This window comes from Heliangelus exortis, chromosome 8, assembly GCF_036169615.1.
Source record: "Heliangelus exortis chromosome 8, bHelExo1.hap1, whole genome shotgun sequence".
NCBI lineage: Eukaryota > Metazoa > Chordata > Aves > Apodiformes > Trochilidae > Heliangelus > Heliangelus exortis.
The window spans coordinates 17,758,836-17,786,710 of record NC_092429.1 but is presented as its reverse complement, the minus strand read 5'-3'; the positions used below and the strand labels follow the sequence as shown (position 1 = coordinate 17,786,710).

At 39.3% G+C, this 27,875-nt stretch overlaps 1 protein-coding gene and 1 long non-coding RNA gene across 3 annotated transcripts; one reads left to right on the top strand and one right to left on the bottom strand.

Annotated features, from left to right (window-relative positions):
- Nucleotides 1-200: 200 nt before the first annotated feature.
- On the top strand, nucleotides 201-21,446 carry ALG14 (ALG14 UDP-N-acetylglucosaminyltransferase subunit). The gene is made up of 4 exons (XM_071750796.1): nucleotides 201-497; nucleotides 3,141-3,292; nucleotides 7,700-7,822; nucleotides 21,064-21,446. Exons 1-4 carry the CDS (start codon nucleotides 362-364, stop codon nucleotides 21,292-21,294), a joined length of 642 nt encoding a protein of 213 aa, XP_071606897.1. The 5' UTR covers nucleotides 201-361; the 3' UTR covers nucleotides 21,295-21,446.
- Nucleotides 11,120-27,684, bottom strand: LOC139799175 (uncharacterized). 2 transcript variants are annotated; one of them, XR_011727124.1, is made up of 2 exons: nucleotides 26,262-27,684; nucleotides 11,120-11,505 (listed from the first exon to the last, which is right to left on the bottom strand). It is a non-coding gene; the product is annotated as an uncharacterized lncRNA (long non-coding RNA). The 2 variants fall into 2 exon arrangements; XR_011727125.1 differs by lacking the exon at nucleotides 26,262-27,684 and adding an exon at nucleotides 15,953-16,339.
- Between the last annotated feature and the right edge of the window lie 191 nt (nucleotides 27,685-27,875).

The following is a 27,875-nucleotide window of genomic DNA, read 5'->3' as shown; positions in this document are numbered from 1 at the left end:
GCAGAGCAGCGCACACTCAGCCTTTCACGCTTGGCAAGCGTCTCACACTTTATTACCGCGAACGCGCAACGCGCACCCGAGTGCAACGCGCAGTCCCGCGCAGACGGCGGCCACCGCCCACCCACAGGCGACACGGACCCCGACTCAGTCACCTGGGCCCTGCGCCATTGCCCCGGCCCAGCCCCACCGCTCCCGCCGACCCGACCCGACCCGGCCCGGCCCGCCCGCCCAGCCCCACCACACTCCTTGCACCGCGGCCGCGGCTGGAAACGCGGGGAGGTTTGAGCTATGCCGGCTGCCTTAGGTGGGAAGTGGTGCCGCCCGTTTCCGCGGTGGGTGATGCGGTAGCTCCGGCCACACCATGGAGTCCCCACTGGCTGCTACCTTCCTCCTCCTCGTCCTTCTTTCCTTACTGCTCATCCCCTTGGCGGTCCTAGCGAGGAGGCGCCACAGCCGGCGGACACCTCCCCTCAGGCTCCTGGTTGTGGTCGGCTCCGGTGAGTAGAGATTGCCACCACCCGGGTGGCGCCGCAGAGCTCGCCGTGGGCTCCAGGAACTACTGCTCCCGGCATGCAGCGCCCAGCGAGAGCCACTGTGGCCTTGGTCGGCGTGTCCTGGTGCATGCCGGGAGTTGTAGTCACGGGAGTCCTCGATTAAGGGGAGGCCGGGCCGCCGGCGGGTGTGTGTCAGGATCCGCTGCCGAGGTGTCTTCCACGGCTGTTCTCCGATCCCTCCGGGCCTGTCCGTGTCGGGCTCCCTTGAGGCCGCCGCCTGTCATGGGTTTTCTAGTTCACAGAATCATAGAATCAGCTGGGTTGGAAGGGACCTCAGAGATCATCAAGTCCAACCCTTGATGCACTATCGCTGCAGTTACCAGCCCATGGCACTGAGTGCCACATCCAGTCTCTTTTTAAATATCTCCAGGGATGGAGAATCCACCACTTCCCTGGGCAGCCCATTCCAATGCTTGATCACCCTCTCAGTAAAGAAATTCTTCTTCTCTAATGTCTAACCTAAACCTCCCCCGGCACAACTTGAGACCGTGCCCTCTTGTCTTGCTGAGGGTTGCCTGGGAAAAGAGACCAACCCCCCCTGGCTCCAACCTCCTTTCAGGGAGTTGTAGAGAGTGATGAGGTCTCCTCTGAGCCTCCTCTTCTCCAGGCTGAACAGCCCCAGCTCCCTCAGCTTCTCCTCATAGGATCTGTGCTGGAGTCCCTTCACCAGTTCTTAATTTGAGTAATTGTTAAGCTTCATGTTGTGGCATTTTCGTTCATGTTTATGCCTGACAGTTTGGTTTCCTCACTTTTCCTTCAGACAGTTCACAGGTTTCACCAAGGTTGTTAGTGAATATATTTACTAAAGGTGCTGTACAAGATACACCTGTGCAGATGTTTGGTCTTCTGACAGAGAATTATCGATTCAGAGCAAGGCTTTCCAAAGATCAGTATACCCCTTACAGGTGTAACATCTTGTGACAGCTTTACCCAAACCACCTTTCTGTGACTTACTGGCAAGAGTCTCATTCATCTGGGTCTGTCAGAGGCAGTACTGTTGTCCAAATATGTCTCTCCACACTAAGGAGACACACACACACATCTGTTACTTCTTGGTACCTCCACAAAATTGCAGGGCTATTAATTTGCCACCAAAAATTTGAATACCTTTAAAGTTTGCAGCTGACAAATCCAGGCAAGCTTTGAGTTCATCACCTCAGTATCACTGAGGTTTTTGCACACTGACTAATTGAATAATAATCATAGGATCTGTCTGCAGTCTGAACTTGATTGGCATTTTTATATTTTTTCATGTCATCTCTACTTCATCCAGGTCTGGAAATGTGCTTGTTTTCCGTCAGTCCTTTGGAATCTAGTTTGTACATACTAAAAAAATATGGTCACTATACCTAAACTTACCCAGTTAAATAATTCATGAGTGAATTAACATTGATACTATTTTCTAGCCTGTTCTTCGTAACTTCTTGAAGTAGGAATCTCCTGCTCTTCTGTGAATACTCTAATGATTGCAATTTGTGAAAGCTTCAACAAAACGTTGCTTGTGAGAAAATCTCAAGAAAGTTTGAAAAATACTGTATGAAATTCTATGAAAAGGTGGCAGACTCGTGTGTCCAAGGCAGCAGCACAGCTCTTGCTGCTTGTTAGTTGTTTGCCAGCTAAGAATGCTTGACTTACATAGCAAAGGTCTGGTAAGAGACTAATGACACTGGGCAGCAGGAGGCAGTAGGAGTACAACTGGTTTGCTGTTTTGGTCAGCAACTTCCAGCAGAGGGAAAAGCAACAGGTCCAGTAAATGCTTATGCACATACTTAGGGGTGCAGGCTGATGTTAGGGTGACCCTGCTGCAGTTTGCCTCTGCTCACCACCAACCCTCTCCTTTCTCCCACTGATACAGATATGCCTGTAACTCTGCTTCAGGAAACTCAAACTATATAAAAAAATTTTCTGTGCTCCCAAAAGCCACAGGCACTACACCCTCTCTTTCTCTCCAGTTTAGTGCCAGTTTAGCTCCGTGAACAAAGTGACCTCGCAGTCAGAAGGTTGTCAACACGCTTTCAAGAGCAGTGGTTAAAAATTTGTTGGAACTGGGCTGTATCTTCTGTAAGTACTCAGCTTTTACACTGGTGTAGCTGCAGAGTAAAATTGCTGCCTGATTGCAGAAGTACAGCAAAGGGATACTGTAGCCCCCCAGACTGGTCTTGCAGGTTGTAGGACTGATAGGGTCATCAGGAGGTGCATTTCTGTGACACAGCTCCAAGCTAGATCCCATCCAGGTTCATTTTGACAGGTGCACCATGGTATGGCTTTTGAGTGTGGACTACAGTGCAAATCTTCACCCAATTGGTTTTGCATTCTGTACATGATGTTGAACACAAATACCCATCTTCTGTGTGATCCTGGTTCACTCCCATTTAACTGAAAAAATTCCAACAGTATAACTCCAGGGGGAGCTGAATTGTCTTCCTGTTACTTAAACCATTTTAACTATACTTTAATTGAATTTTCTGCTCTCAGAAGAGTCAGTGATAACAATAGAACTAATGAGTTTTAAAAGGAAAACTGACTGAGCTGAAGAAAGTTACAATTTTTTTCATATGCTAAATGCAGTTTATTTTGTTTTTATAGGTGGGCACACGACAGAAATCCTGAGGTTACTTAGCTGCCTATCAGAATCCTACTGTCCTAGACATTATGTTCTTGCAGACTCAGATAAGATGAGTGAAGCTAAAATACGTTCTTTTGAACAAAAAAGAGCTGAAACATTCTCCAGTTCCCAGGTAACTTTTAAAATATGCTCTTGTAAGATAAAGTGATCTTAACATGACATAACTAATTCAAGGCAATTTGGAAGTGATTCTTTAAAATGATGTGTTTAAGATCAGCAGGTGCTTTTGATTTTCTAGGTATTGATAATCACTTGCACTGAAGTTCAGAGAAGCTAAAAGTGCCATTCTGTACCTACTGTTTTGCATCACTAAAGGTGAATTAAACATTATTAGCACTAATGTCCTAGAGAGATGCTGAAAATGAAAATAAATATATTTAAAAATAGTAAGTGCCATACTTGCTACAAGTTTTCACTACCACCTTTCTTACTTTCTTTTAAAATGGCCTTTGCCTCCTGGAATTATGTTAATGCATTTAAAGCAATGAAGGAAGGTAATTGTAGTGCAAGTGACTGCACAAAGGTGGCTATCGTTTGATCAAGAAAAGTATGCTGAAAATACATCTCTTAATTTTATAAACCAGCTATCCTTAGAATTGTTCTCTGCAGCTATAAAAATAGTTGAGAAAAAATACGTTTTTTTTCCTTCCATTTTTTAGTTGGCTGCATTTCCCTCAGTAATATAATGGGGTTTTTTTTAAGAAATTGTTGCTAAAATGTTTTAGCTAAGAAAAACTTTAATTGAAATTGTATTGGTTTTGTTTGTTTCTGGACAGTGTTTCGGTTGGATTTTTAAACAGAGCATTATTTATATGTTTTAAAAGTATGCAGTACCTTTTGGTGTTAATTTTCTTGTTGATGACCTGAGCAAATGCTGAACTCCTAAAAATCATGCAAATATCTTGGTTTTTGCTTTTATGAAATTTTTTTTGCCTTGAGCTAGTTCCCTGTATGATTAATACACAGCAGTATGTTGTACTGTTGGCATAAAGGGTGATTTAATGTCCAGTGAAATAAGTAAAAAGATATTTAGAAATTGAAAAAAGTACAATGAATATTCTAAGAACTAAAATCCTAGTCCTCTTGAGCAAGTAGTACAACATGCATTAAGTTCATTATTTAGGTGGTATTGATTTCAGATGGTTCATTTTGGATATTTCTGTTGTCTTCAGCAGTGCTACCTGGACAAAATTGTAGGACTCAGTACCAGTGATTTTCAGAATAAAGCATTTTAATGTAAAGCAACTGCTGCTAAGGTGAGCAAGAGACTCACTTGGGAATGACATTTTTAGTTATGTTTACCTCACTTTCACCTTGGAAGATGAGGGCTTCTCACCCACCAGAAGCTGATGAATCAAGTTGGGATGACTTACTTTAAAACTGAGTGTAGCATTCTCTTCTCTCATTTTGCCAAGCATTAAAGTTTAGCAAAGTGATTGGAGGTGTTTCCTGTTCAGAGAAATCTTGTTAGGTCATTCATACAGTCATACTCACTTATGTGAAAAATGTCCAACCCTACATTATTAAAATCTCTTAAAAATACACATTTTGAGAATTAAAGGATTATGCTGCTTTCCACCAGTTCCCTTAGTTTTGCTAAACAGCTTCCTTTCTGTACCCACTCCAGCTGCTAACAGATAATGCAATTGTATTTTCCTTCCTCATTGAAAATCAGAGGAACATTTTTGGCTGCATCCAAGTTTGGTGTCTGGTTAACAGATGGTCATTTCATTTTCTTTTGGCCATTCTTTTTTCACTGAGCAAAAATAATCAGAGTGAAAAAGGAAGATAAATTATAGAAAGCAGGAAAGGTCACATTGCTGTAACATGTATTTGCTAACTCTCAGAGTGTGAGTTCAAGTCGTATGTGTTTTGGCACTTGGAATGCTGGAGATCATTAAACATTAAAAATCATGTGTCAGTAGCTTCTTGCAGCTTTAAATACATTAAAGGCAAAAGTCTGAATGTTTCAACCCATGGTCATTCCCTTCCTCATCTTGTCAAGAAAGTAAATTTTCCCAGAACTAGGACTGACAGAAGACAGATTACAATAATGACCTAAGAGAAAATCAGTGTTTACATTTAACAAATTCTGATGCGAAAACCCACAAATAAAATCAATTTCTCTTTCTGGACTGTGATCTACCCCAGTTCTAAAAGCTACAGTATTCAGGGAGAAGGAAAGGAAGCCAGAATGAGCCTCTTGCTTATAAGCAGCCAAATGCTGCACCTCCACCCACCAAGTCTTGAAAAAGAAAAAAAACCCACTGAAATGCTTCTTTTGAGAAGCCTCTGGTCGTGCTATCACTTGCTTCTTTGTTCTCTGTTGCCTCCAGTCTGTAACCACAACTATTTTACACGGATGCCCCCAGAGCTGTTAGTTAGGGAACCTTCTGTGCTCAACACAGAGAATCTGCTTCACCTCCTACCTACCTACTCTGTCAGCAGAAAGACAGCTTAGATTTGGTGACTGAAGAACATGAATTCTTCAATGAATCTTACACCTCCTTTGTCATGTCCAAGATGAGCAGCCAGATTAACTAACTTTTACATAATGCTCATCTGACCACATACTCTTTTCCATTTCATGTTTCATGAGATGCATCATGCTAAGAAATCTTGTTCCGCAGCAGGATAAAGAGCTACATAAACCCAGACTTTTTGCAAGCACTGTGGTACATTCAGTTGAGTATATTATAATAATTCACAGAACTGGTAATTTTCTACCTTGATATATGGGCTGAAGTCCCAACAAATAACATAGATACTAATGTGTAAAGTTTCAGACAAGCTTCATTTTAACTATGCCCTTCAAAGCTTGCCTGAAACTTGTATTCTAAAAGTACATTTCAACTTTTATACTGTTTGGGATCCCTGCCAAGCTTTGGTGAAATCAGGTTTATATGATGAAAATCACATGCTTTTTTTTTTTTTTTTTTTTTTTTCAAATGTTGCTTAACACCATTCTTACAGGGAAGGGAGCATCCTGAAAAGTTCCACTGAAACCTGATTTGCCTGAAACTACCTTATCATACACATATTTCTTGCAGGACTGAATACTATGCAAGGGTCTAAACTCCACTTAAGGTGTTTTTTTTTTTATCACCTGATCTCTTCCAAAGCTTGAAGAAATAGAGATGTAGTGATAATCAGAATCCTGTTGAATGTGGAGCAGGGGGCATGTTTATTTTTCCATATTCTGTTGTCAGACTAATGCAATCAGAATTTCAACACCTGCAAATAAAACATAAAACAACCAGTTTGTAACATTGGGTAATGTCTGCCAGTATCACCATAATTAAAGAACCTGAAACACTGAAACAGGATCATTTCAGTCAAGAAAATTACCTTAATATTCCGCATTTGTAAGGAGGGTGTTTTGGTTTTTTCTATTCTTTCCACCTTATATTTTAAAAAGCCTCAGTTACTGTTTTTCAAGACTGATTCGTAGTTTGTATTTACTATACAACTACTGGCAACAATATCTCTCCTGGTCACAAATCACCAGGGCAAATCTATGACAGTTAGCAATTTATTTAAGGTAACTGAGCAATTCTGAGTACAACGAGTTCTGCCAGAGTGGTAGTGAACTGGTGTCCCATGTGAAGCAAGTGACCAATGTCCAGATCTAAGCAATATGTTACAGTTAATGAACAGTGCACTGCAGCCAGTACATGTTTTTCATTTAAACAGTCAAAAGTTTCATTAGCATCAGGACTGCCTTCTGATGTAGCAATAGTTCTTGGTTGTAGTTTCTCTCTGTCAAGGTAAAAACCATGTGTGAAAAGTGCAGGAAGCCTACCTACTGCTTAGTGTTCTGAGACAAGCAGAAACCATCTAGTTTTATTAATTTGATACCTTTTACACACAGTAAATAATCTCTACTTTTTTCTAGAGAAATAACAAAGCAAAATTTGTTCTTACCCTTATATTGTATGTAATATTAAGGTATTCTTTTCTGTTCCTTTATACAAATCCTTTGCATTTCAAATATGCATCTTGCTTTATCTTTTGAATACTTATTGAGTAGTCATTTACAGGATCGTGATATTTGCTGTTACACTTTTCATAATATGCCCCAGACTCGGTTATTACTGAGACAAGTTGTCACATTTTCTGCAGTGAAATTCACGAAGAATTTAAAGAGGCAATAAACAGGAGTCTCATCAGAGCTGGTCTTGTGTCTCCGTGACCACGAGGTGGGGCACGACGTTAACATACTGCGGGTGAAGCTGCTCTGGCTCAATTGCTTATTAAGTTAGGAATGTTTTAAAGTAACGTGAGAGATTAAAAAATACAGTTCTAGTATTTCGTTTGACTTTGCTGCCAGGATTGCTAAGCACGACACTGAATAGGGCATCTAAGAAGAGGCTTTATATTGAAAACTTTCCAAACTCATTTAAGAAAACAACCCAAAAAACAACAGAAAAGCCAGTTGGCACAGATAAATTTAATAACTCTATAGAAGAAGCGACATTCCTAGAAAAATAACAGTTCATCTTATCATGCTTTCTTCCAGTTCACCCTTGATCGCATTCCCAGAAGCCGTGAGGTGAGGCAGTCCTGGACCACCTCTGTGGTAACAACTCTGTACTCCATACTTTACTCCCTTCCTTTAATCTACAAATTGAAACCAGATTTGGTAGGTAAAGTAAATGTTAATTTACTGAGAACTTGCTAACTTGTACCTTAAAGCATTTGGAATATCAAGACATTGCAGTCTGTATCTCATATGGATGCTTAGATTTACAGTTCACAGAAAAAGTATTTTTGAATGTAAACTTCAGCTCAAAGAGTTAAAACAGCAGTACAGCAAGAGAGAGAGAACAGTTTGCACTGCTGGTGAATTAGAGTAGCAAATACCAGTTTTCCCTCTCAGTTTGCAGGTAACATAAGAGTGTGTCACTCCCTTGTTACTGCTGGTAGACCCAGCACAAACAAGGTTGAAAGATCCTGATAATATCTCTTCAGTATTGCAACAGCACAAACTGTGCCTGAAAGCCTGGTTATCCTATCTCACACCTGAAATCGTATGACCAGTCTGGAGCAGGCAGGTTCCAACCAGCAGAAATATGTACAGATTCAGTTGTTGTGCCTACATGGACTTTTCAGCTACGTGCCCATTATTTAGTCTTTGGCTGACTGACATTAATTATCTCACCCAATGACAAAAAACATCACTGAATGGCAACTCCTCACATTATAGTAACTTTTTCAAGCTGTTAAAAAAACTGCGTTCTTTCGCTAATTACAAGGTTTATTTAAAAATATTCCACACACTTAATCAAGAATTCAGAGTTGTCAGATTGTAGAAATAAATTATAGATATATAATCAGTAAAGTCTTGAGTTAATGCGGTACTCAAAAAGCAGTGCAAATTTGTCCTCGGTTTGAGTCCTAAAGTTCTTTAAGAGAAATTTTGGTTAAAGCTGACTTTTTGCTAGAGGATTTGTCACCTCAAGGAGTCAGTTATCCAAACCTGAGTGGTTTTTTTCTAAAAAGCATTATAAGGATTTCAAATTAATATTTTATGGGGTTTTAAATGTTTTAGTGAAACCTGTAAAAACTTGTGCAGTTACACAATATTTTTCATAATTTAGTAGCAGCATATATGCACTCACAGAGGATATTTTTAAGTAGACTTTTTTTAGCTCTCACTATGAGCTATATGGCTAATTCTGAAGAAGCTCATTTAAGGTTAGGGGGTTTTGTGGTATTTAAATGTTTAGAGAAGCTGTCAGGAATAATTTGATCTCATTGGCTTCAGTAGTACTGTCCAGTTCCTATCAGATCAACAGGTATTTGCTTACTGGAATTTTCAGAGTTTAGTGTGCAGAGCTACAGAAGAACCCTTTTGTAGTTCATGTTTTTCTAGCCTGTTCTGAAAAATGGAGATAAAGTTGGCAGGGAGGAGATGGCATACTACTCTTTTTACAGTTATTTCGATTTGGGCAGGGGAAATAGCAGAGGGATGTTTACAGGAAGGAAACATCTTACAGCTAAGGTAGCACAAATTTAGGAATTCCTTTGCTACACCACTGGTTTCATTTAATGTATACACCTTTTTTAAAAAAAATAAATTATTGTTTCAAAAGAAATTGACTGGTAAATCTCACTAGGTAGCTTCATACATTACTAAAACTGTCAACAGAACACATCATAGAGAAGCAGGAAGTTACTAATCTAATTCCATGGTTTCTCTGTTTGCATGAGGCATTTAGAGTGCAAGAATTATTAGAAACTGTGCTGAAGCTGATAAACTGTGATAACCTGTCAAAAGCCTTGAACACTCATCCTTGTGAAATTAATAATACATCTTATCAAGGCCTTTAAGTCTTTTGTAGTGTTTAAGGGAACCAGTCAAATTGCTATCAAAAGTCCTTATCCATAATTTGAGAAGAGCTAGAGGAAATGGGGTTCCCAAAGATATTTTTTTACCAGGTACCATCATCAACCCAGCAGGCAGCTGGCAGTGCCCGTGGCAGAAGCATCTCTGGCATTATGCCTAATCTTATACCACTTGAAAGTTGCTACTACTTGTATGTGTATCTTAGTTTAAGAATTTCGTAAAACATAATAGATTGGAGCTAGAAAGATTTTAAAACACTTATCAAAGAAGAATGATTCAAGGATTAAAACACATTGCCAGTGAAAAGGTTCTGTGTGGTATGTGAAACAACTGGTGATACTTAGTTCCTTTTAGAAGAAAATGTTCATGCTAAATTGCATTTCCCTGTTCTTGGCAAAGTGTAATGCTTAGTAGTTAAAAAAAACTAGGAAGGGTGGGACAAATGCTAGCATTTACAGGACTCATCTATAACTTTTGGCATGGAAATCAACACCCGGGTTTAGAAACAAGCACAGTATTACATCATGCTGAGAGTGAGAGCTTCATGTTTCTAAACAGTGGAGCTTACTGGTACTGAAAGTAGTCTCGGCAGCTGCTTTTGTTTAACTTGCAGGAGGGAGAGACAACTTTGAATTGCTTCTGAGTCATTTGTACATTTCAGTGATCCCCAAATCCTTGCGTTCACTTTTAGCTTTGTTAGAAGTGTGAGCATGTTTGAAGGAATGACTAATGTCTTCTCCAGACACCCAAAAGCTAGAGAAAAGCAGAAATTCTGTTGTTTTCAAGGAATGCAGGACAAGATAAGTACTGCACAGGGACCCTGAAGCCATTCAGTGCACAAAGGCATGATTTGGAACAGATTGACTTAGGATGGCATAACTAGCATATCTGTGGAACCAAAATAGCTGTAAAGGGGAAACAGCAAACCTAACTGCACAGGAGCTGCTTTATATGTGCTTATTTACTTGAGAACTGTGTCCCCTTTGTATATCACACTGATCTTCCCCAAAAAACTTCAGTTTACTTTGCATGAGAAAGCAGTTCCATCTAACGCCTTGTCAAGATAGTGAGTTCAGAGAGAACTGAATAGCTTCCAGGAGACCTTTGCTGTCTTGCAGGACTTGACCCACACTTGAAATGGGCCCTCAGAGAGTTTAAGAAATGTAAAAGCCTAATTGTTGATTTTGAGATCATGTTCAAGAGGCCCATTTCTGAGTTATGAACATCTGTGTTCTGCAAGGTTAAGTCCCTTTAGACTTTAGTTCCTTTTACATTCAACCAAGTAACAAAATTAGGATGTCAGAAGTTAGGATCAGCTCATGTTCCTATAGCAAGCAATTACAGAAATACAAGTGTCAATATTTTGGAAGCACATCTATGCTGAGCAGTTTTTACAGCATGTAAATCTTAACTGGGCTTTCTGTGCAGAGGCCTAAAATTGCAGTAAAGCAAGGCTTGTGCCAGCACACTCTGCCTACACCTTCATTCCTCCAGAAAAGCTTCTACAACCATTGATCAGTAGCAGCCAGGTTTAATATGCAGCCATAGCCTCAAAAACTGCAGATTCCTACCACAAAAACAGGCAGCTGGTCAGAGGAGACAGACTTTTGTTGCCTTCATGGAGAGAAAGGCTGAGAAGAAATACAAATTCTTCTTGGAGAGATACAGAAAATTAGACAAGCTGCACAGAGGTTTTCCCCAAAGACAGAGAAGATGAGTGAATCTTACATAGATTACCTGATGTCCAAGAAGGAATAAACTAATTTTACAGTTTTGAGTTAGTGTCATATGACATGCTTGAGTCAGTCAGTCATCAGGTACAAGTTCAGAGGAAAGTGGTCTTCAGTTCTCATCCTGCTTGCAGAACTGTGGTCTATGTTGTCTCTGGGCTGACCCTGAAACCCACTCTTCAGGTGTTCTTGCCTTTCAGATGGGTTGTGATTATGCCAGTCATTCTGACATGCCTGAAATTAAAACTGAAAAGAATGGATACATGTGCACCACACAGCAGAAAAATTGTACAGAGATTGTATTCAGTCCTTATTTCCAGCCATAGATGGGCTCTATATAATTGGGTCAGTGATTTGTTGTTCCTTAATGTAATTAAATTTCACCTAGAATAGTGCAGAAATGCTGTGTAAAACTCCATTCATTAGTGAATTGCACATCCTGGACCCTTAGGACCAGGCTTTTTCTTTTTCCTTTTCTGAAGACATTTCACATCAGTTCCTACTGCCTCAGTGCTCTACAGAGCCCGAGATAAACAGATAAACAGATATTCTCATATCACTGCTCTCTGTAAAAGCCTGGGTTAAATCAGGCTATTAAAGTCTGATTAAAATCCTGAATCAGGCTTTTAAAAGAAGTCCTTCCACATTAGGGCCTCCTTCCCGTGGGAAGTCTGTAGTAAGAAGTTCACATTTGCACAGCAAGTACAGCAAGCTCTACCATCTCTCTCCCCACCAGCTGCCAGCTGGATGGGTCTCTCTTTTTTAACCTTCTTTCTAGAAGCCTGAGACTTGCACAGCTGATTGGGCTCAGAGCACTCTACCCGTCCTTTAGGACAGCACATCCCATGGCACATCCCTGGTCCCCCAACTGGTTAAATTCACTACCACAAGCTTCTAGTGTTGTTACAGAAGTATTCACATACAGAGTAAGCTGTATGAAAGGAGATCATTATTTCATTTAGCTAAGATTTTCCATTCTTTGTGCCCTGCCCAAAATGTCTTAAGTTCATAGCACTTTAACAAATTGCTATAACAAATAACAAGTTATTGTCCATTATTATCACAGTTCTTATTAGAACTTTGTGGAAAGCTACAAAATATGGGTGGTAGCTTTTTTCTCTATTCATTTCATAACAGTGAACTTTGTATAGTGCACTATTAAGAATATCTGGTGAATTCTTTTGTGCACTGAATCTTTCCATGCTATTTATAATTCTTTGGGACCAGATTGATTTTACAGAATGACTGATCTACTATTGTTCTTCTAGGATCAAACTAGCCAAGAGCAAGAATATGACCTTAAGACCATCAGTAATGCAAATGGTATAGTCTAAAAATAAAAAGATAATCCATCCAAATTTGTATTTAGTTTCTCAGTGTTAATGAAAATAGTCTTATTCACCTGTTGTCTATCTTGTGTGCTGTGTTCAGCTGCCCTACAGCCCCAGTGTGGAATTACCCTCTGCTGAGCACAGATAAATGTCTAAAGCTACTCATCAAATCAATTAGTTTAAAGCTAGGTTGCAGCCCTGTTCTTTTTGTGACTGCCAGCTAGATTTGCCTATAGACACTCCATTCCAAAGGGAGAATAGAAGTAGTGGTAAAAAAAGAACTATGATTTTAGCTTAGATTTAAGGAGAGTTTAAACTAAAGATGGATCAGTCTTTACTCATCAGTTATCAGGTGCTTTATGAACCTAATGAACACCCTGGTCACACTTATGCTATAAAGCCTGGTTTCAAGTACAGTCTCACTAAATCAGGCCACTGCTGTGCAGATATGCATTGGTCGTACCCTCTAGGTTTTGCATTGTGAAGACATTTCAGGCAGGTATTTGATGCAGATTCTTGCTATACCAAGTGCAGTGTTAAGGCAGTAGTCTCAAAGATGTTTATATAGATACAAAATACTAGTTTTAGCTAACCTAAAATGCCACATTCTTGTTAAATTTATGCTTGACTAATGAAAGATGCATTGAGATTTGCAATTAAAGGCTCATTTTAGGGCACTGTTAGTAATATATATGATTATATTTAACAGTCTTTGGATTTAATGGCTTCTTTCCCTTTGAGTAGAAGCAGGCTACTATAATAAACACAACTGTTTGATACCAGGAGATAAGATAATCCCTTATTTTTAAATAGAGTCTAAAAGGTTAGATGGTATTTCTCATGATGCTCCAACGAAGATATTTGAAGTTCAGACTCAACCAAGGTGAGTCTTAGAACTGCTGTAGTTCACTGAAAGGCTGCCAGTACCTGTCCTTTGTAGCTACAGATATAGTTCAGTAACTACCACTTCATTTACTTGGCAGGTCCTTTACTGAATTGTTTTGTGAACAACTTCTTCATCCACACAAATTCAATTTTCCTTTGTTTACAACTAGTTTATCAGCAGCAATAAACCACAGACCTATATACTCCATGGTGACGTAGCTAAGGAGTTATTCTTGTATTCTCCTACCTGCATCTCCCTTGGTAATCTTTTTCTTTTTAACCAACCTTCTATCTCCCACAGCTACTCGCAAAACTCCCTGCTGCAACTATTTCCTGATACAAACTTTTGGCAGAGATGCTGATGTTTGGTTAGTCCCAGTGACAATCTGGGTGTTAGTTTAGTGTTTTAATAACCAACACTAACATTCTGACAGACTGAAGCATTAGTACCACTTTCACACCTGTCATGTATTTTTTCTTTTCAGTTGACTGGTTCTATGTTTATAATTTTAAATTTGGCAATGAGCCTGGGGAGTCTGCTGAGCTCATGTCCCATTCTGCTTCCATATACCTGCAGAAGCATCATACTATAGATGGGAACTACCATTCCAAGGACCTTTTGATTTTAATGAGCAGCCTGCCACCCTTTCACCTGAAATACAGAGCCAGTTAAGTAGGGTACCTAAGGTTAGCTTCATTAAAATAAACAAACAAACAAAAAACAAATAAGCCCCAAAATAACCAAACAAAAAATCAAACAAACAAAAAAAAAGCCACTTCAAACTGTCTTTATGCTTCCAAATCTAGATCCTTAAACTTCCTCACTAAGCTATTGCCTAACTTCTGAGGCTTCTAATCACCCTAGTTACCTTTCTTTTAATCTGCAAAGCCTCTGTGCATAAACAGCTCAGATCTGTTTCTGGGTAAGCCTTTACAGCTCAGATAGTCTCATGTAAAGCCAAACTCCTGAGCTCTGCTGAAATCCGGGCAGCTAGGAGTTTCCCTCACTACTTTGCACATGGATGTAGTTCCAAATCAGAACCACTGGGCTACTTCCTTTCTCTCTTGCCCCACAGGACACTGGGCTGGTAACTCTGGGGCTGGCCACCAAGTGCTGAGAAGAGAAAAGTTACAATGGTCAATGCTGCTACAATTAGATCCTGTTGTTAAATCTAGTTACTAGTGCTTTTGTGGAAAATCTCCTTTTCTGCCATAGAAAAATCCACTGGATAGGATTTTTTTTCTCCCTCTCCTCATGCTTTTATAAGGGAAAAGCTGGGCAAATGAGAGACTTGGCAATGCTTCCCAGTATATTTCTTTTTGCAATGGAAATAATACTCAGAAAAAAAAAATAGCGAGCAGTAGAAACCCAACTGCACAGTGTGCTAATTTAAGTCCTTTGTCTTCCACTTTCCTTTCCCACTCTGGCATTCACTGATTTTATTTATCCTAGTTAGGTAATCTGCCTCTAGGACCACACATGTTCCTGCTTGTTTTGAAGATCACCTCACCTACTGTGTGTATTGTATGCTAATTACAGTGGGAACCATACAGTTCCCATAAATACACAGAAGTGGACTAGAAAGGTTTTCAGGGCAATGCTGTAGCTGCTGACCAGCCTGTACACAAGCTGTTGCTATAGAATGCTATTAATATCTTTTTGCACCCCTGATGATTCAAGTGATCTAGATAGTAGAAGATCAAAGTGTAGCCAGGTATACTTCAGTTCTACCTTAATTATCTGATTTACATCAGACTACACATCTGGAGGTTGTGCCCTAGCCTGCATTCCACGGGTAAGTTCACATAGGCAATAGGGTGTGAACTGTTAGCTGGTTGCATTTTCAGGTTGTGAAAGGCAGTGAACTGGGTAGAATGTTCACTGTTCAAAAAGAGTAAGCCAGTATGTTGTTTCATGACATTTATACTGTTCAAACAGAACCTGAACTTCTCCTTTCTCCTCCGCAATAGTAAGAAATTGTTGGAAAAGGTTCCAACAAAACAAAACAAAAAGGTTCCTTAAAGAAAAAAAACAATTCTAAGCTAGTTTTCCTCAGGGTTCGAAAATTAGATTTTCAGACATGCTAAAGAGCTAGACTAGCAAAAGCTTTAACAGGGACACTCCCTTCCACATGCTTAAGTATTTGAAGAAAAATATAATTCTCTTAAATTCTCAATTTTTTTATCACTACACAGAATTCTATTCCCTAGAAGAGATCTTATTTCTATCATAACTTCATTCACGCCCTGTAGGTGAACACAGTATCTTTTGAAACCCTTTAGAGTTTACTCACTTATGAAAAAAGTAACAATTTTTATCTGTTTGCCATCCAGGCTTGAGTTGCCACTGAAGTTACTAGCAGGAATTAATTAATGGATACGGCCTGCTATGTCTGAATGTATATCAAATAATTCTATCAAAAGATGATAGCAGACTATGCTACTAAATCCAAGTACAGTCTAATAAAAAACAATACCTCCCCATAGCTGTGATCTTCACTGAGAGGGATATGCAGGATCTTGATGCATCCTCTGTGAGGAGTAAGTTACTGTTTTCCTGGTGTTAAAGCAGAAAATACTGATTTGAGAGAAAGTAAGTTCTGTGCCCCAAATCCTGGGATAAGTCCATAGCTGTGAATAGAGCCCTGGTTTCTTGACTTTCCAGGCTTACACCTTGGTCAGGAGCTTCTAAAGTAAATTTGGGAATCACCAGGCAGGAAATGGGAACACTGGGAAGCCAGATTACAGCCACCTTTGTGGAGAGCATTCAGTGCTTCTGTAGGCACAGGAAAAAATGTTCAGCTGGATACTTCACCTTACAGGTTATTAATGCGAAGTTTTCAAAACAAGAGAATAATACTGAAAACAAGAGAATAATACTGAAAACAAGAGAATAATACTGAAAACAAGCAAGTGCCAACGAGCTCATGAGATGCTGTAATTTGTATAGCAGAATGCAAATTAATTTATTGCAGGTGCTCTCTTGCCTCAGAAACAAACAATCTTGTGCCATTCAAAACAAAACAAAAAAAAAACCAAAACAAAAACATTTATTACACTCAGGAACAGCTATTCAAATTTCATTGGCTTTTCTGACAAAACTCATAGATATGTTCTGGGCTTTCATATCTTCACAGGCTGAACAGTTATTTTTTGTTCTCAGATGTTAAATAATCATTGAAATGAAATATTTATCAATAAAAGCCAAGTTTTAGCAGTCCATCAAAACACAAACAAAATAAAGTTATTAATAAATGACTGGGTTTAGGCCCACACTTGTCCTGGGAAGCAGAGAATGCCCAGTTGTTGTTTTTTCCCCTACATTGTTAAAAAGTAGGTCTGTTTACTTGCACAGATATGCTAAAATCAGTTTTGTATCACTCCACTTGCCTTTGTCTCTTTCAGTAGTTCTCTTCACCACCATCCATTCCCTTGTTCTTATCTCCAGCTGTTTAGCACTGTGTGGAAGGGAGCATTATGAAGACTGAGGAGACCTAAGCAATATCCTAAACATTCTCCAGGAGGCAGCTCCATAGCTGGCAAGCAGCACAGTCTTCAGTGCACATAAATGCATCACCCTGCAGCAGCAATCAACATCCCCACAGGACAAGCCAACCCAGCCACAGCAAACTGGGAGTTTTTTCTGCTCTTGTCCAGGTGGCAAAGGCCAATCTCTGGGGGAGTCATTAGGAAGAGCTGCAGGTGCTGACAGTTTCTTATTCAGAGCAATTTTCACATTAGTTTTCTACTAAGTTTAGGGGGGCTTAAGTTGTTCTCCCTGTGATGGTTGTATTTTGGACACATAAGCAGTACAGTAAATGCATGTTTACATATTTAAGAGAAAAACTGCAAGTTTTCTACTTTACTCATTTTTGTTTTAACCAGTGGCCTGACATTTAATCTCAGTGAAACTGTGAGCTATGCTTTCAGTGTTATAGCTGGTAAATGTCACTCTGCTACAGTGCTGCATTCACCAAGTCTAAAAGCTGCTTTTATCAGGAGTGATGCCATGTGCCAGTGTTCCCAGTGTGCCAGACTGCTGCTATGGCTTCTTTTATTTCAGCAGCTGTAGAAAATACCTGAAAAAGAAAGGCAAGAACGATTCCATTTTTATATGAAAGTGATTAATCTGAAATCAGATTTACAGAGAGTATAAGTATCCTATTCTGATCCTTTACTTTAAAATCTCAATTCAAATACAGATTGATTAGTTTTTTTATATTGTTTAAAAGACTGGTTACATTAAATTGGTAGCAGATTGTAGTGTGTAGGATTTAGTTTATAGGTGTAGCTGTGAATGAAGCCAGGCAGCCAGAGAGCCAGTTTAACAGCTGGGCATTTCTTTCCATTAGTGGCAAACATAAATGGTGTAAAGGGACCCACAGCACTGGCTTCTGGATCAACCCCTTACAGCTTATTGGCACCAAAGTTGGATAACCCATGTAGGAGCAGGAAATTCCTCAGGCAGGCACAGCTCAAGAGATCACAAAGGTGGCACAAAAATTATCTTTTGCCGCTTCTCTTCCCCTTTGTGCTGTCTGACTGAGGCAGGCTGAACCAAATAAACTAGGGATCTTCAGAGACATAGCTCATGTGATTAAAATGGTCTACAGGCAGCCCTGTAGCTAAAGTAAATAGATATTGGGAAACACCCTGAATAGCTGGTTGACCTTGTAGAGGCCCTGGTCCATTCTTGCCCTGTAGATGCCTGGTTTTTCTCCACAGCATACTAATGATTGCCACTGGATTCCCTGGGAGATACTTGTAGTCTGCTGGAGGGCAAACCCAAAAGTCTTGGCCTTTGAAGGGTGTAAAACATCAATTAATCTCCAAAATTTACTTTCAAAGTGTTTTGAAATTTTCTAGTAGGACAGCTCACCTTCTCTTACATGTTTAAGGAAGGCTGTAAATTATTCAGTTCCTACACACCATTAATAAGTTCATAGATTGGCAGGAACTCAACAGCAGCATTTCTAGCTCTAGATTCCCCAGTAGTTCCTCTTCTTTATAATATGCATACTGGTTTTCTCAGAAGTTTCCCCTTTGTCCCTTGGCAAAAGTACATTGGATTCAAAGCAGCAGGAATGCTGGTCTACTTTCCTCCTGATGGTGTGAGAGGCAATAAGTAGGACTGGTCAGACCAGATTTTTGGAGGAGAATTGCCAGTCCAGTGCATGAGCAATGCACCAGCCCTAGGTATGACATGTCTCTAGGCACGCACTGAAGGTTAACGGAAGGCTAATTTTAAATTATTAGAACAGCCAATTAAAACTTCTGATTTTCAGATCACGACCCCAAATTCAGATAAGGATGTTGGCTTCAGCAGGTTTATACCAGAGCCTCCTAAACCCAAGCATTTTAGAACAGGAATGTCTATAGTCATACTATTTTATGAACACTTTGCATGCAGAAATCCTATAGAGCCACATCTGCTTTGAACAGGTATGTGTGAAAGAGGAAAGAACAGAAGATGTAAGACTTATGATCAGATCATGCTATTTCAGAGATGCTTAGTCCATAATTTTCCTGATCCTTTTTCCCACATGCAAGTACTTTTTCATTAGTCAAAGGGCATCTGGGAAGCAGCTTACAAGTTTTAAATAGCCAGTAGAAGGTATAAATTGAGTGCATCACATGAAACCCTGGATATAGTAAGGGTGTTTCATTGTGATTTGTAATTTTTTTATTATTGCTTTTCTGTTTTGCATCTCAGCAAAGTAATAACAGTAACTCTGTGTGGCCTCTAGAGCTGCATATAGATTCTCAAATAGACTCATTTACCACTATTTCATTATGTGGTCTTCTGTGAGTACACTTCGTCTGGAATAGAGAAGATGGGTGGGAGGCATCTCAGAGGGCTTGGCAGAGTAAAATGGAAGAAAATGAGGAAAGGACAGGGTAGAGACTGTAGTGCAACAGAAAAGGGCATGGGGAACAATAAATATGACACAATATTTGTATTCCAGGTAGCTCTGCTATAGGAAAGGGAAAGTGGAGTTTCTGTTTAGTAGTGGTGCACATTTCTATCTGATCACTTAAAGCTGAATATTGAATATGAACTTAATAGTCAGACTAAAGCAGAAAATAACTGTTTTGGACTATTTTGGAGCTCCTTATGCACCTGTCTGAAACAGATCAGATTCTGAAGCAGGGACCTGGGACCTGGTGGGTTTTGTTTTCTAAAGATTTACAAAAGTCTGTGGCTGTTGATGCCCTAAAATTTCAAGATTATAACAGTATAAAGCATGTTGCTTGTAAGGGTCTTTCAGAAAATATAAGTAAGTTTTCCATGAATAAATAGTTCAATTAAGATCAAGAGTAAAATGAAAATAATCTTGCATACAATATTACTCTGACAGAAAGTACTGCATTATGGTCATCACATCCCTAAGCTAGACTTCTGAGGCCATCTTAATGTCAAAGGAAAGTACAAATGTGAGAGTTTGGAACTCAGTGGCACCAAAGCTGCTGCTGCTGCTTTTAAGTGAGGCAGGGTGCTGTCAGCCAGTTTATCAGTGGGATCTTGCCACAAAGCAGGGAAGGAAACACTCTGAAATGTTGGCTACATCTCTGACATGGAAACCATGATTATATATATTACATATACCTTTCACAAGCTGGTGAATTTGGAGTAAAAAAAGGTGGGTTTATAGGGTATAGGACCATGATTTTATAAAAGAGCCCTTTATTTCCATGTCAAGCCCAGCTGTGCAGAAAAGTGCTGATTACATGGTAGTAGTAAATTTAGTAAGAAATTCTTTGCCTGAAATCAATTTTTACACCCAAGCAGAGTGCCTAATGTGCTGGTTTAAGCATTTTACTTTTAAGCAGTCTATTTTTCTGTTTACCAATTTACAAAATTGAGAGACCACTTTCTTTTACTGTTAACATTTGTAAGTGAATTTGAGAACGTCTGGTACAAGGACGTGTGACATGTATTGACCAAAAGACCTTCCTCTGGTATGTTTGTTTCTATGTACTAGTGTTTATTAAAAGAAAAAAAAAAATAACCCAGGCATGCTTATCAGTTAGTAGATTCTGATGAAGGTCCTAATTCATCAGCACATTTTGCTGTACTCTTTAATATTTAGCTGACTTAAGCCAAAGTTCAAGACGTTTATAACTGGATCCCAGGTTTAGTAATCCTAATTAAATTTCTTTGGCTTTATTATGCCTTAATCTGTGCACAAATCTCATGACTGATCCACACAAAGCTGCGACTGAGATTGGAAGCTGTTCTAGTTACATACCCATGCATCAAGGAATTCTGCTTCCTTCTAAGAAGTTCAATGTGCTGCCTCGTAGCTCTTATCCTCCTTGACATGCAAAGAAAAATTCTCTTTTTAGGCAGCTACTTTGAAAAAATGTCCTTTTTATGCCCAAATCCCTTCCATCTGTTTTGTTTTGGTTAGTTCTTTTCTTTTCATATTCACTTGCTTCTTCTGTTTTTAAAATATCTTTGGAATCTTTTTTTTAAATGTAAGATTATATGAATACAAAATCTAATACAGTCTGATACAAAATCTGATTTATTTTGTGTATGAGAAAACTCATGTTTTACTTTTGTAAAATGTTTCATCTCTTTTAGATATTGTGCAATGGACCAGGAACATGTGTTCCTGTCTGTATATCTGCTTTTCTTCTTGGGCTTCTAAGTATGAAGAGAGCAACCATTGTGTATGTAGAGAGCATCTGCCGTGTGGAAACTTTATCCCTGTCTGGAAAGATTCTTTACTACTTTTCAGATTACTTCATCGTTCAGTGGCCTGCTCTAAAGGAAAAATATCCCAAGTCAGTATATCTTGGTCGAATAGTGTAACAGCAGAAGACAGACTGTACCTAAAATAAACTCTGAAAGCTCCTCACTGAAGAAAGGTGAGGCATTCATGTAGTAAGTTATTTTTGAAGAATCCTGCTAAGAAATTAGGCTGGTACTGGAATGGGAGACAGTAATAAAGATATTTAAGTAAATTTTGTGTAGTTGTATTATTGTCATCCTGTTAGGTCAGTTTTCCAATATTCCATAATGGCCCTAAGTCTATGCTGTTTCTGTTTTCATCTAGTTTTCCTGCTATGTGAATGAGAATTCTTGTCTACAAATAAATATGGGAATTTGTATGAATTGTAACATTTCCTGTAAGGAAACTTTGTGTAGTTTTCTAAATTTTAAGAAACAAAGTCTTGTTCTAGCACAACAGACTTTATTTCCTGTTTGCTAGCAGTGAAGTCCCATGTGAATCCTTAGAGTATAAAAGAAACAGTTATATTAAGTTGGCTTCATGACAGTTTATACTCTACAATCTTCCAAAACCCCCAGAGAATTCAACTAGTACCGTTTTTCCATTTTGCCAGTCAAAGCTGTCCTTATTATCTGTAGTGCACCGTTTGAAATTGCTGCTCACGTCTTAAGACAAATAAAAAGGTAACAAGTGTCATGCCATGGAACAGTACTTACAGAATTAGGAAGTGCTTTCTTCAAAGCTTACATGCAAAAAACCTTAGCAGGTTTACATCAGGGAAAGCAAACTGTCACTTGGGAAAATTGAACTGATTCAGGCTCTAAAAAATAGGAAAAAAAAAAAAAAAGTGTTACTGTTCATAATAGGGGAAGGAACTGAGTTTCCCTGTCTTTTCCTGATACAGTAAATTCGACTTTGAGTAGATCCTATTTCTCATTTTAAGCACCATACGTTCTGCAGTCCAATATACACTTGTGATTTTGTCATGGAAAATGGTATTCTGAACACTGGAACAACTTCTAAAAGGTGTTTTTTTTTTGTAGCTAAGTGTGTGAAAGTTGACTTCAGCATTTCACATTCATCTAGCAAAAGGTAATTCTACACACTGTTCCACCTATAAAGCAATATAAACACATCTGTCATCTGTACACACACAGAGCTATGTGTCTGGCTACAGAAATGTATACAAAGAGGAAAGAAAGCTCAAAGAATAGAAACACTGCAGAGTGCAGGGCCTGACTCTGGTGAAGCCAACAGCTCCTGGCACTGCTGCAGGAGGAGACTCGCTCTCTGAACCCTTTTCCTGCAGTGTCAAAACATTTTAGTAGATCTCCTGGTAGGGAACTGGGTGGGAGTGGGATTTAGCTGAACAGCTGAAATGGTGGTTTCCTGCTATTTGGTAACAGGGGTCTAGAGGAATATTCTGTTTTATGCAGAAATTCGTCAGAAATCATCAGAAAACTTTGTGCAGAAAACGACTGTCATGACGTTGTGTGGCCCTGTGGGGAAGGCAGCCCTTATAACCTGTCCAACAGGCTTCATTTTCCTCAGCATAAGCAGAGTCCTTGATGTGGTCACCTCTGTGTTCAGAACAGCAAGTTTTTGTGGTTTTTAACCTAGATTATGTCTGACATTAAAGAGCAGTTAATAGGATAAGACTACATGGGAAGGACTCTATGCCGTACACACTCGGGTCCTTGAAAATGACCCAGCTGAAGTAAATCTGAGGTGTGTAGGGGCTGGTTTTTGCTGAACTGGAGTGAGGACTGTCTTATCAGGACTTTCTGCACAGTTGCAGATAGTTCAGTAAATTAGAGATACACTGGCTTTATTATGGCTAATGGGAGTTTATTTTAGATTAGTTCTCTCTGCTGGATCCTGCTTTGAATTTTGCTCTCTGTTTCGCAAGGGAACTAGAGTAGAGGGGAATGAGGACAGAGGCAGCGTCTTCCTCTGCCCTGGGTAAGGGGCAACAGAACAGGATAATGCCCTGAGGCTTAGAGAGGCATGAGAAGAGAAAGGCAATGAATGGTTCCATTCATCCACCACATCCCTGAATAGTGCCTGAATAGCCCTGGCCTGGCAGTGTGGTAGACTCTGACCACCCCATCTGTAAACACAGCCAAGGCTCCTACAGCACTGAGTTCATGTGCTGCTTCTGTTGAGAGCAAAGCAGAATGTAGCCCATCCCCACCTTCTGAATTTAGACCTCAGTGAAAGAATCTCTGGCCTCTCACTTCCTCCCTTACAGCCTGGCCCAGGGTGGGAATTTGTTTTTTGGTGCTCTTTCAGACTGTGGGTTCATAAATTGCATGAGTCTGTCTCTGAACATTGAGAGTTTTGGGGATTTTCTTCTACCTGTCACCTGCATGGCAAGGACTATTCTGAAGGAAATGACTTGCCTGTTCAGACTTGTAACCTCGGAAACATTCTGAAGGCAGTGGTAGATTCTTGACAAGAGGCTGTTCTGAACTGCTGAACTGAACTGCTCCAGGCCATCTGATGTGGAGAAATCTCTTTTTCAAGGACTTTGGAAGTCTTTTTCCCCCTTTTCTTCACTGCCAGCCTTTTGGAAGAGCAAAGCTGAGACGATCTCTGCCTGTGTACTCTCAACAGCATGTTCTTTACTCTGTTTGGTCAACTGGGAAAACAAACCAGCACATATAAAGTGGATTTTAATCCAGATAATCATCCATGAGAGAGGGGAACTGTACTCATTTCCTTATCTATGTTGCTATTTTCTTTACTGATAACTGGTGCAAGTGCCAACTTGAGTTAAGGACATGTACTTTTCAGCAGTTTATAGTTAATCTTAGTAAGAGAAAACTTGGGTTAGAAATTACCCAGAAGTCTGTAAAGCTGAAGCAGGCAGAACTACACAGGAGCACTCAGAAACAGAACAATGACCACGTAACTCTGACCAAAGCCTTCAACAAAATGCTGCATCCCAACCATAGGGGAAGAAAAGAAGAAAAAGAAAAAAGTTCATGGCTTGAATTCTCTTAAAGGAAGTTTTGTTATGAACTAGGTTGACTTTCCTAGAGAAAATTATCTCAAGTAACTGCTAGTTCCCTTCTAAAGCATAGTGGTGCACTAAAAAAAAAAAACACAAACAACTAGCATTTTGTTATTGAGTAGCTCTTATCTTTTGTTTGTAGCATACAACCAAACTGTCATTGTGCTAGAGGAAAACTGCTTTCTTCCTGCTCCCCAGCATGGAACAGAAAACAGTGCTCCCAGGCTCTATCCAAAGGTCGCTGACTGGATTCCTTGTTTAGATTCTTGGGTTTTACTGTGTGTCATTCTTTCCCTTAAATATTAACACTGAGGCAAACACGTTTGTGTTAAGTATATAAGGCACATTTTAAGTGAAATATGTAATCTCCTTTTTCTCCCTTTCCAAAAGAGGAAAATATAATGTCGTATGAATTTAAAGGAAAATAGGGAAGAAATATTCTCTTAAATAAAACAAATATGACTTTATGAAAATATCAATATCAAAATTGGCGAAGATTCAAACAAGAACATAAGGCATCAAAAAATCACTTCCCTGAGTCACACCCTGAAAGACGAATTGTAAATTATTTTTATCAGATTGTTTTATCTTGATGTGCATTAGTTGACAAATATTAATATTCAGTGTTGCTTCTCTTTTGACCTGATTGTCTTCTAATGGAGAGTATATGCGGCATATACATTAAAGATCAGGCTAACTTTATTTTAGAAAAGGAGGAAGGGAAGATAAAAGAGGAACAACAGTTGGACTGTAATGAAATAACAATATGAGAAGATAAAAACAGCTTGAAGATTATTTCCAAGTTACACCAGAAGACAGCTAAACACAGTGATCTGAAAGCTAAACAGACTGATCTACTTTTAGCCAATGAGTCAGATTTCTTACAACTCTGCAGTGACCATTCTAATAAAGTTCTGCTGCACTGTAATGCTTTGCAAGCCATGAAGGATTTCGGGGGACAGTAGTCAGAGCCTCAAAAGTGACTTCAGAAGTTGCACTCACACAGTTCTTCAGATGCCTGGTTTTTATGCAGAAACACCTTGTCATAACAGATGACAGTTAATGCCTTGAAACAAAAGATTGCTGTCTACAAATAGCACATAGACCATTTTAGAAATGCAAATCACATTTGTAAAGCAAGAAGATGCTCTTATGTCTGTGCAAGGGGCCACTGAGCATAAACAGACCCAGTGAGACCATCTTTTCCATCTTTTTTTAAACCCAAATGAACTTATCAGTGTGCCTTAGCCAATGTGCTGTCAGAAATCACATCCAAGCAGCAGCCTGTTTCCTGGGAAAGGAGAAGGCTGTCTATGTGGAAGAGTATATCAGACAGCAGCACTTGCACAAAAACCTTTGGTTGTTCAGTGCCAAGTGGCACAATCAAACTCAACACATTATTTCCCCACATTTCAGTCCTTGGCACAAAAAGTTTGCTGTCACCATTTCTCTCTATGGACTGTCTCCTATATCTTCACATTGGAAATGGAAGGTTTCAACAGACTCTTGCTAGATGTCTTTACAGTTGCTCAAACACTTTGGTGTACACAGTACTTTTATTTCCCTTCAAATCACATTTGTGTTGTCTTTCCCTCTGCTGATCATACTTGAAACAAAGTCAGCGTGGTTTAAGGCAGCATAGCAGGGATAAGGAAAAAAAGTCTTCATAAACATTTTCTACAAAAGATGTAACATGTATTGTAATGCATGTTACATCTTCACTGTTAGTTTGGACAGAGATAGAGTCTTCCCTTCTGCTTAGGCAGGGGACGTCCATAGCCACGATGTCCATAAAAGCTTTATCACTGGTGTGCATATCAAAGACTTACATCAATAAGAATAGATCTTAGCACACTTAATTTATATGTTCAGACTGACTTCAGGAAACTAGATCATTGAAGTAATTAAGAGGTGCTTGCTGAATGTGATGTTTAAGACAACCATTCCCTAGGAGGTTAGTTTTTAATTATAAATTCATCAAAAATAGTCTTCCCCTCATTAGAAAGGCTATGTGAATGAAGAAGAGCTTACCTGGTGATGAATACCCGGGCATCACTTAACTGAAGCTTATTTAATTGTCAGTAGAATCATGCACTTGGAGGGTGGTGTCTGTATTAAGGGGCAGAAAAACACAGTTCAGAATTTTACAGGAGAAAATGAGAGCTTTCAAAAACGTATACATTTAGAGAAAACTGAATTGTATTCTTGTACTAGATCTGACAGTCACAGAAGTTAGAAAATGGCTGCTGTTGATCACCATAAGGCAGAGCACAAACAAACACCCTGTAAGGTGTTTGAAGAAGCTCCCTGACAGTCAGTACCTCCCCTTTTCCTGGCCCATGCTGAGACCACACTCTGTACCCATAGGCACTTGGTTGTTCCAGGAGTGGGTGAGGATCTGGGAAAGTAAGCATGGAGCCCTTCTGGTTGTTTGCAGCACAATTTCTATCTAGACCTTTCTGAAACTTGCATTTGACTTTTTTTTAAATCACTGTGCTTCCTTATAGCACAATGAAGGTCTCATGGTCAATACTGTTGAAATCAATAGGAAGTACTTTGAGGCAAAAGTCCTCTTGCAGAAAGCAGCTTCATAAGGGATAGAGTTTTGCATTGGAATTTAAAACCAGTTACTTTCACTCCAATAACTCTGGACTGCATTTTTTGTTTGTGTTGTTGTTTCATGCTACACTGGTAATAGAGAATGAAGAGAAAATGACACATAATACAAGATGGATTTTGATTGACATGCTTACCAGGTAACTATTCTGCACAGTGTAAAATTCACGTTTGGTATTTCTTGTATCTTTTCTAACTCCTCACACAAAAAGTGTATATCATGTTTTATAATCCTATTAGTGAGTATGACAGAAGTACATATGCCACAGAAATAATTAATTTCACATTTAGCTGTGCCAGTGATAGGCTGTAACCATGAATGCATCTATAAAAAGTTGTATTTGTTGGTTGGTAACATCAGTTTTACACATACCTTTTGTTATCTTGTTCACACCTGAAGAACAAAGCTAAGCAACATTTTTGACATGTTTGTTGTTCTCTAATCAGGAAGAGACTGGGGGCAATAATAATATTTAACTGACAAGAATGGGGGAAGTGAGGGGTCTCTGCAGGGAATGTTTCATGTTTCGAGCAAGCTATAGCACTTCATAAATTAAGATTATGCATATTAAACACATCTCTTGTAGGCTGATGCTTTGTGAATGGCAGCATAGACAGTAGTTCAGTATTACCAGATCTTTGGGAGTTGAAGGGCTTTTTGGGGTGGTTTATTTGGATTTTGATTTCTTTCTTTTGAGGGGGGAAGCAGTGTCTTAGGGGAGGTTTTAGGTTTGGTTTTACTACAAAAACCAGGTATTCGTGACCAAAACGGGATGACCTTCTGGACAGTAATGGATTTAGACAAGTGCTCAAAGAGATTTTGTATTAACTTCTGAAAGACAGAGAATATTCATAAATAGATGGAGTTGTCTTTGCACTATGCAGCAAATAATTTTGAAAGGAGCCCACAAAGTTAGAGTTTGTGGGGTTTTAATATAAAGATTTAAGAAGTATATGAAACCACACAGTGAAGTTGTGCATAATCCTGACCCTTCTGTGCACAGTCTGTTGTTAAAATCAAAAAGCCCT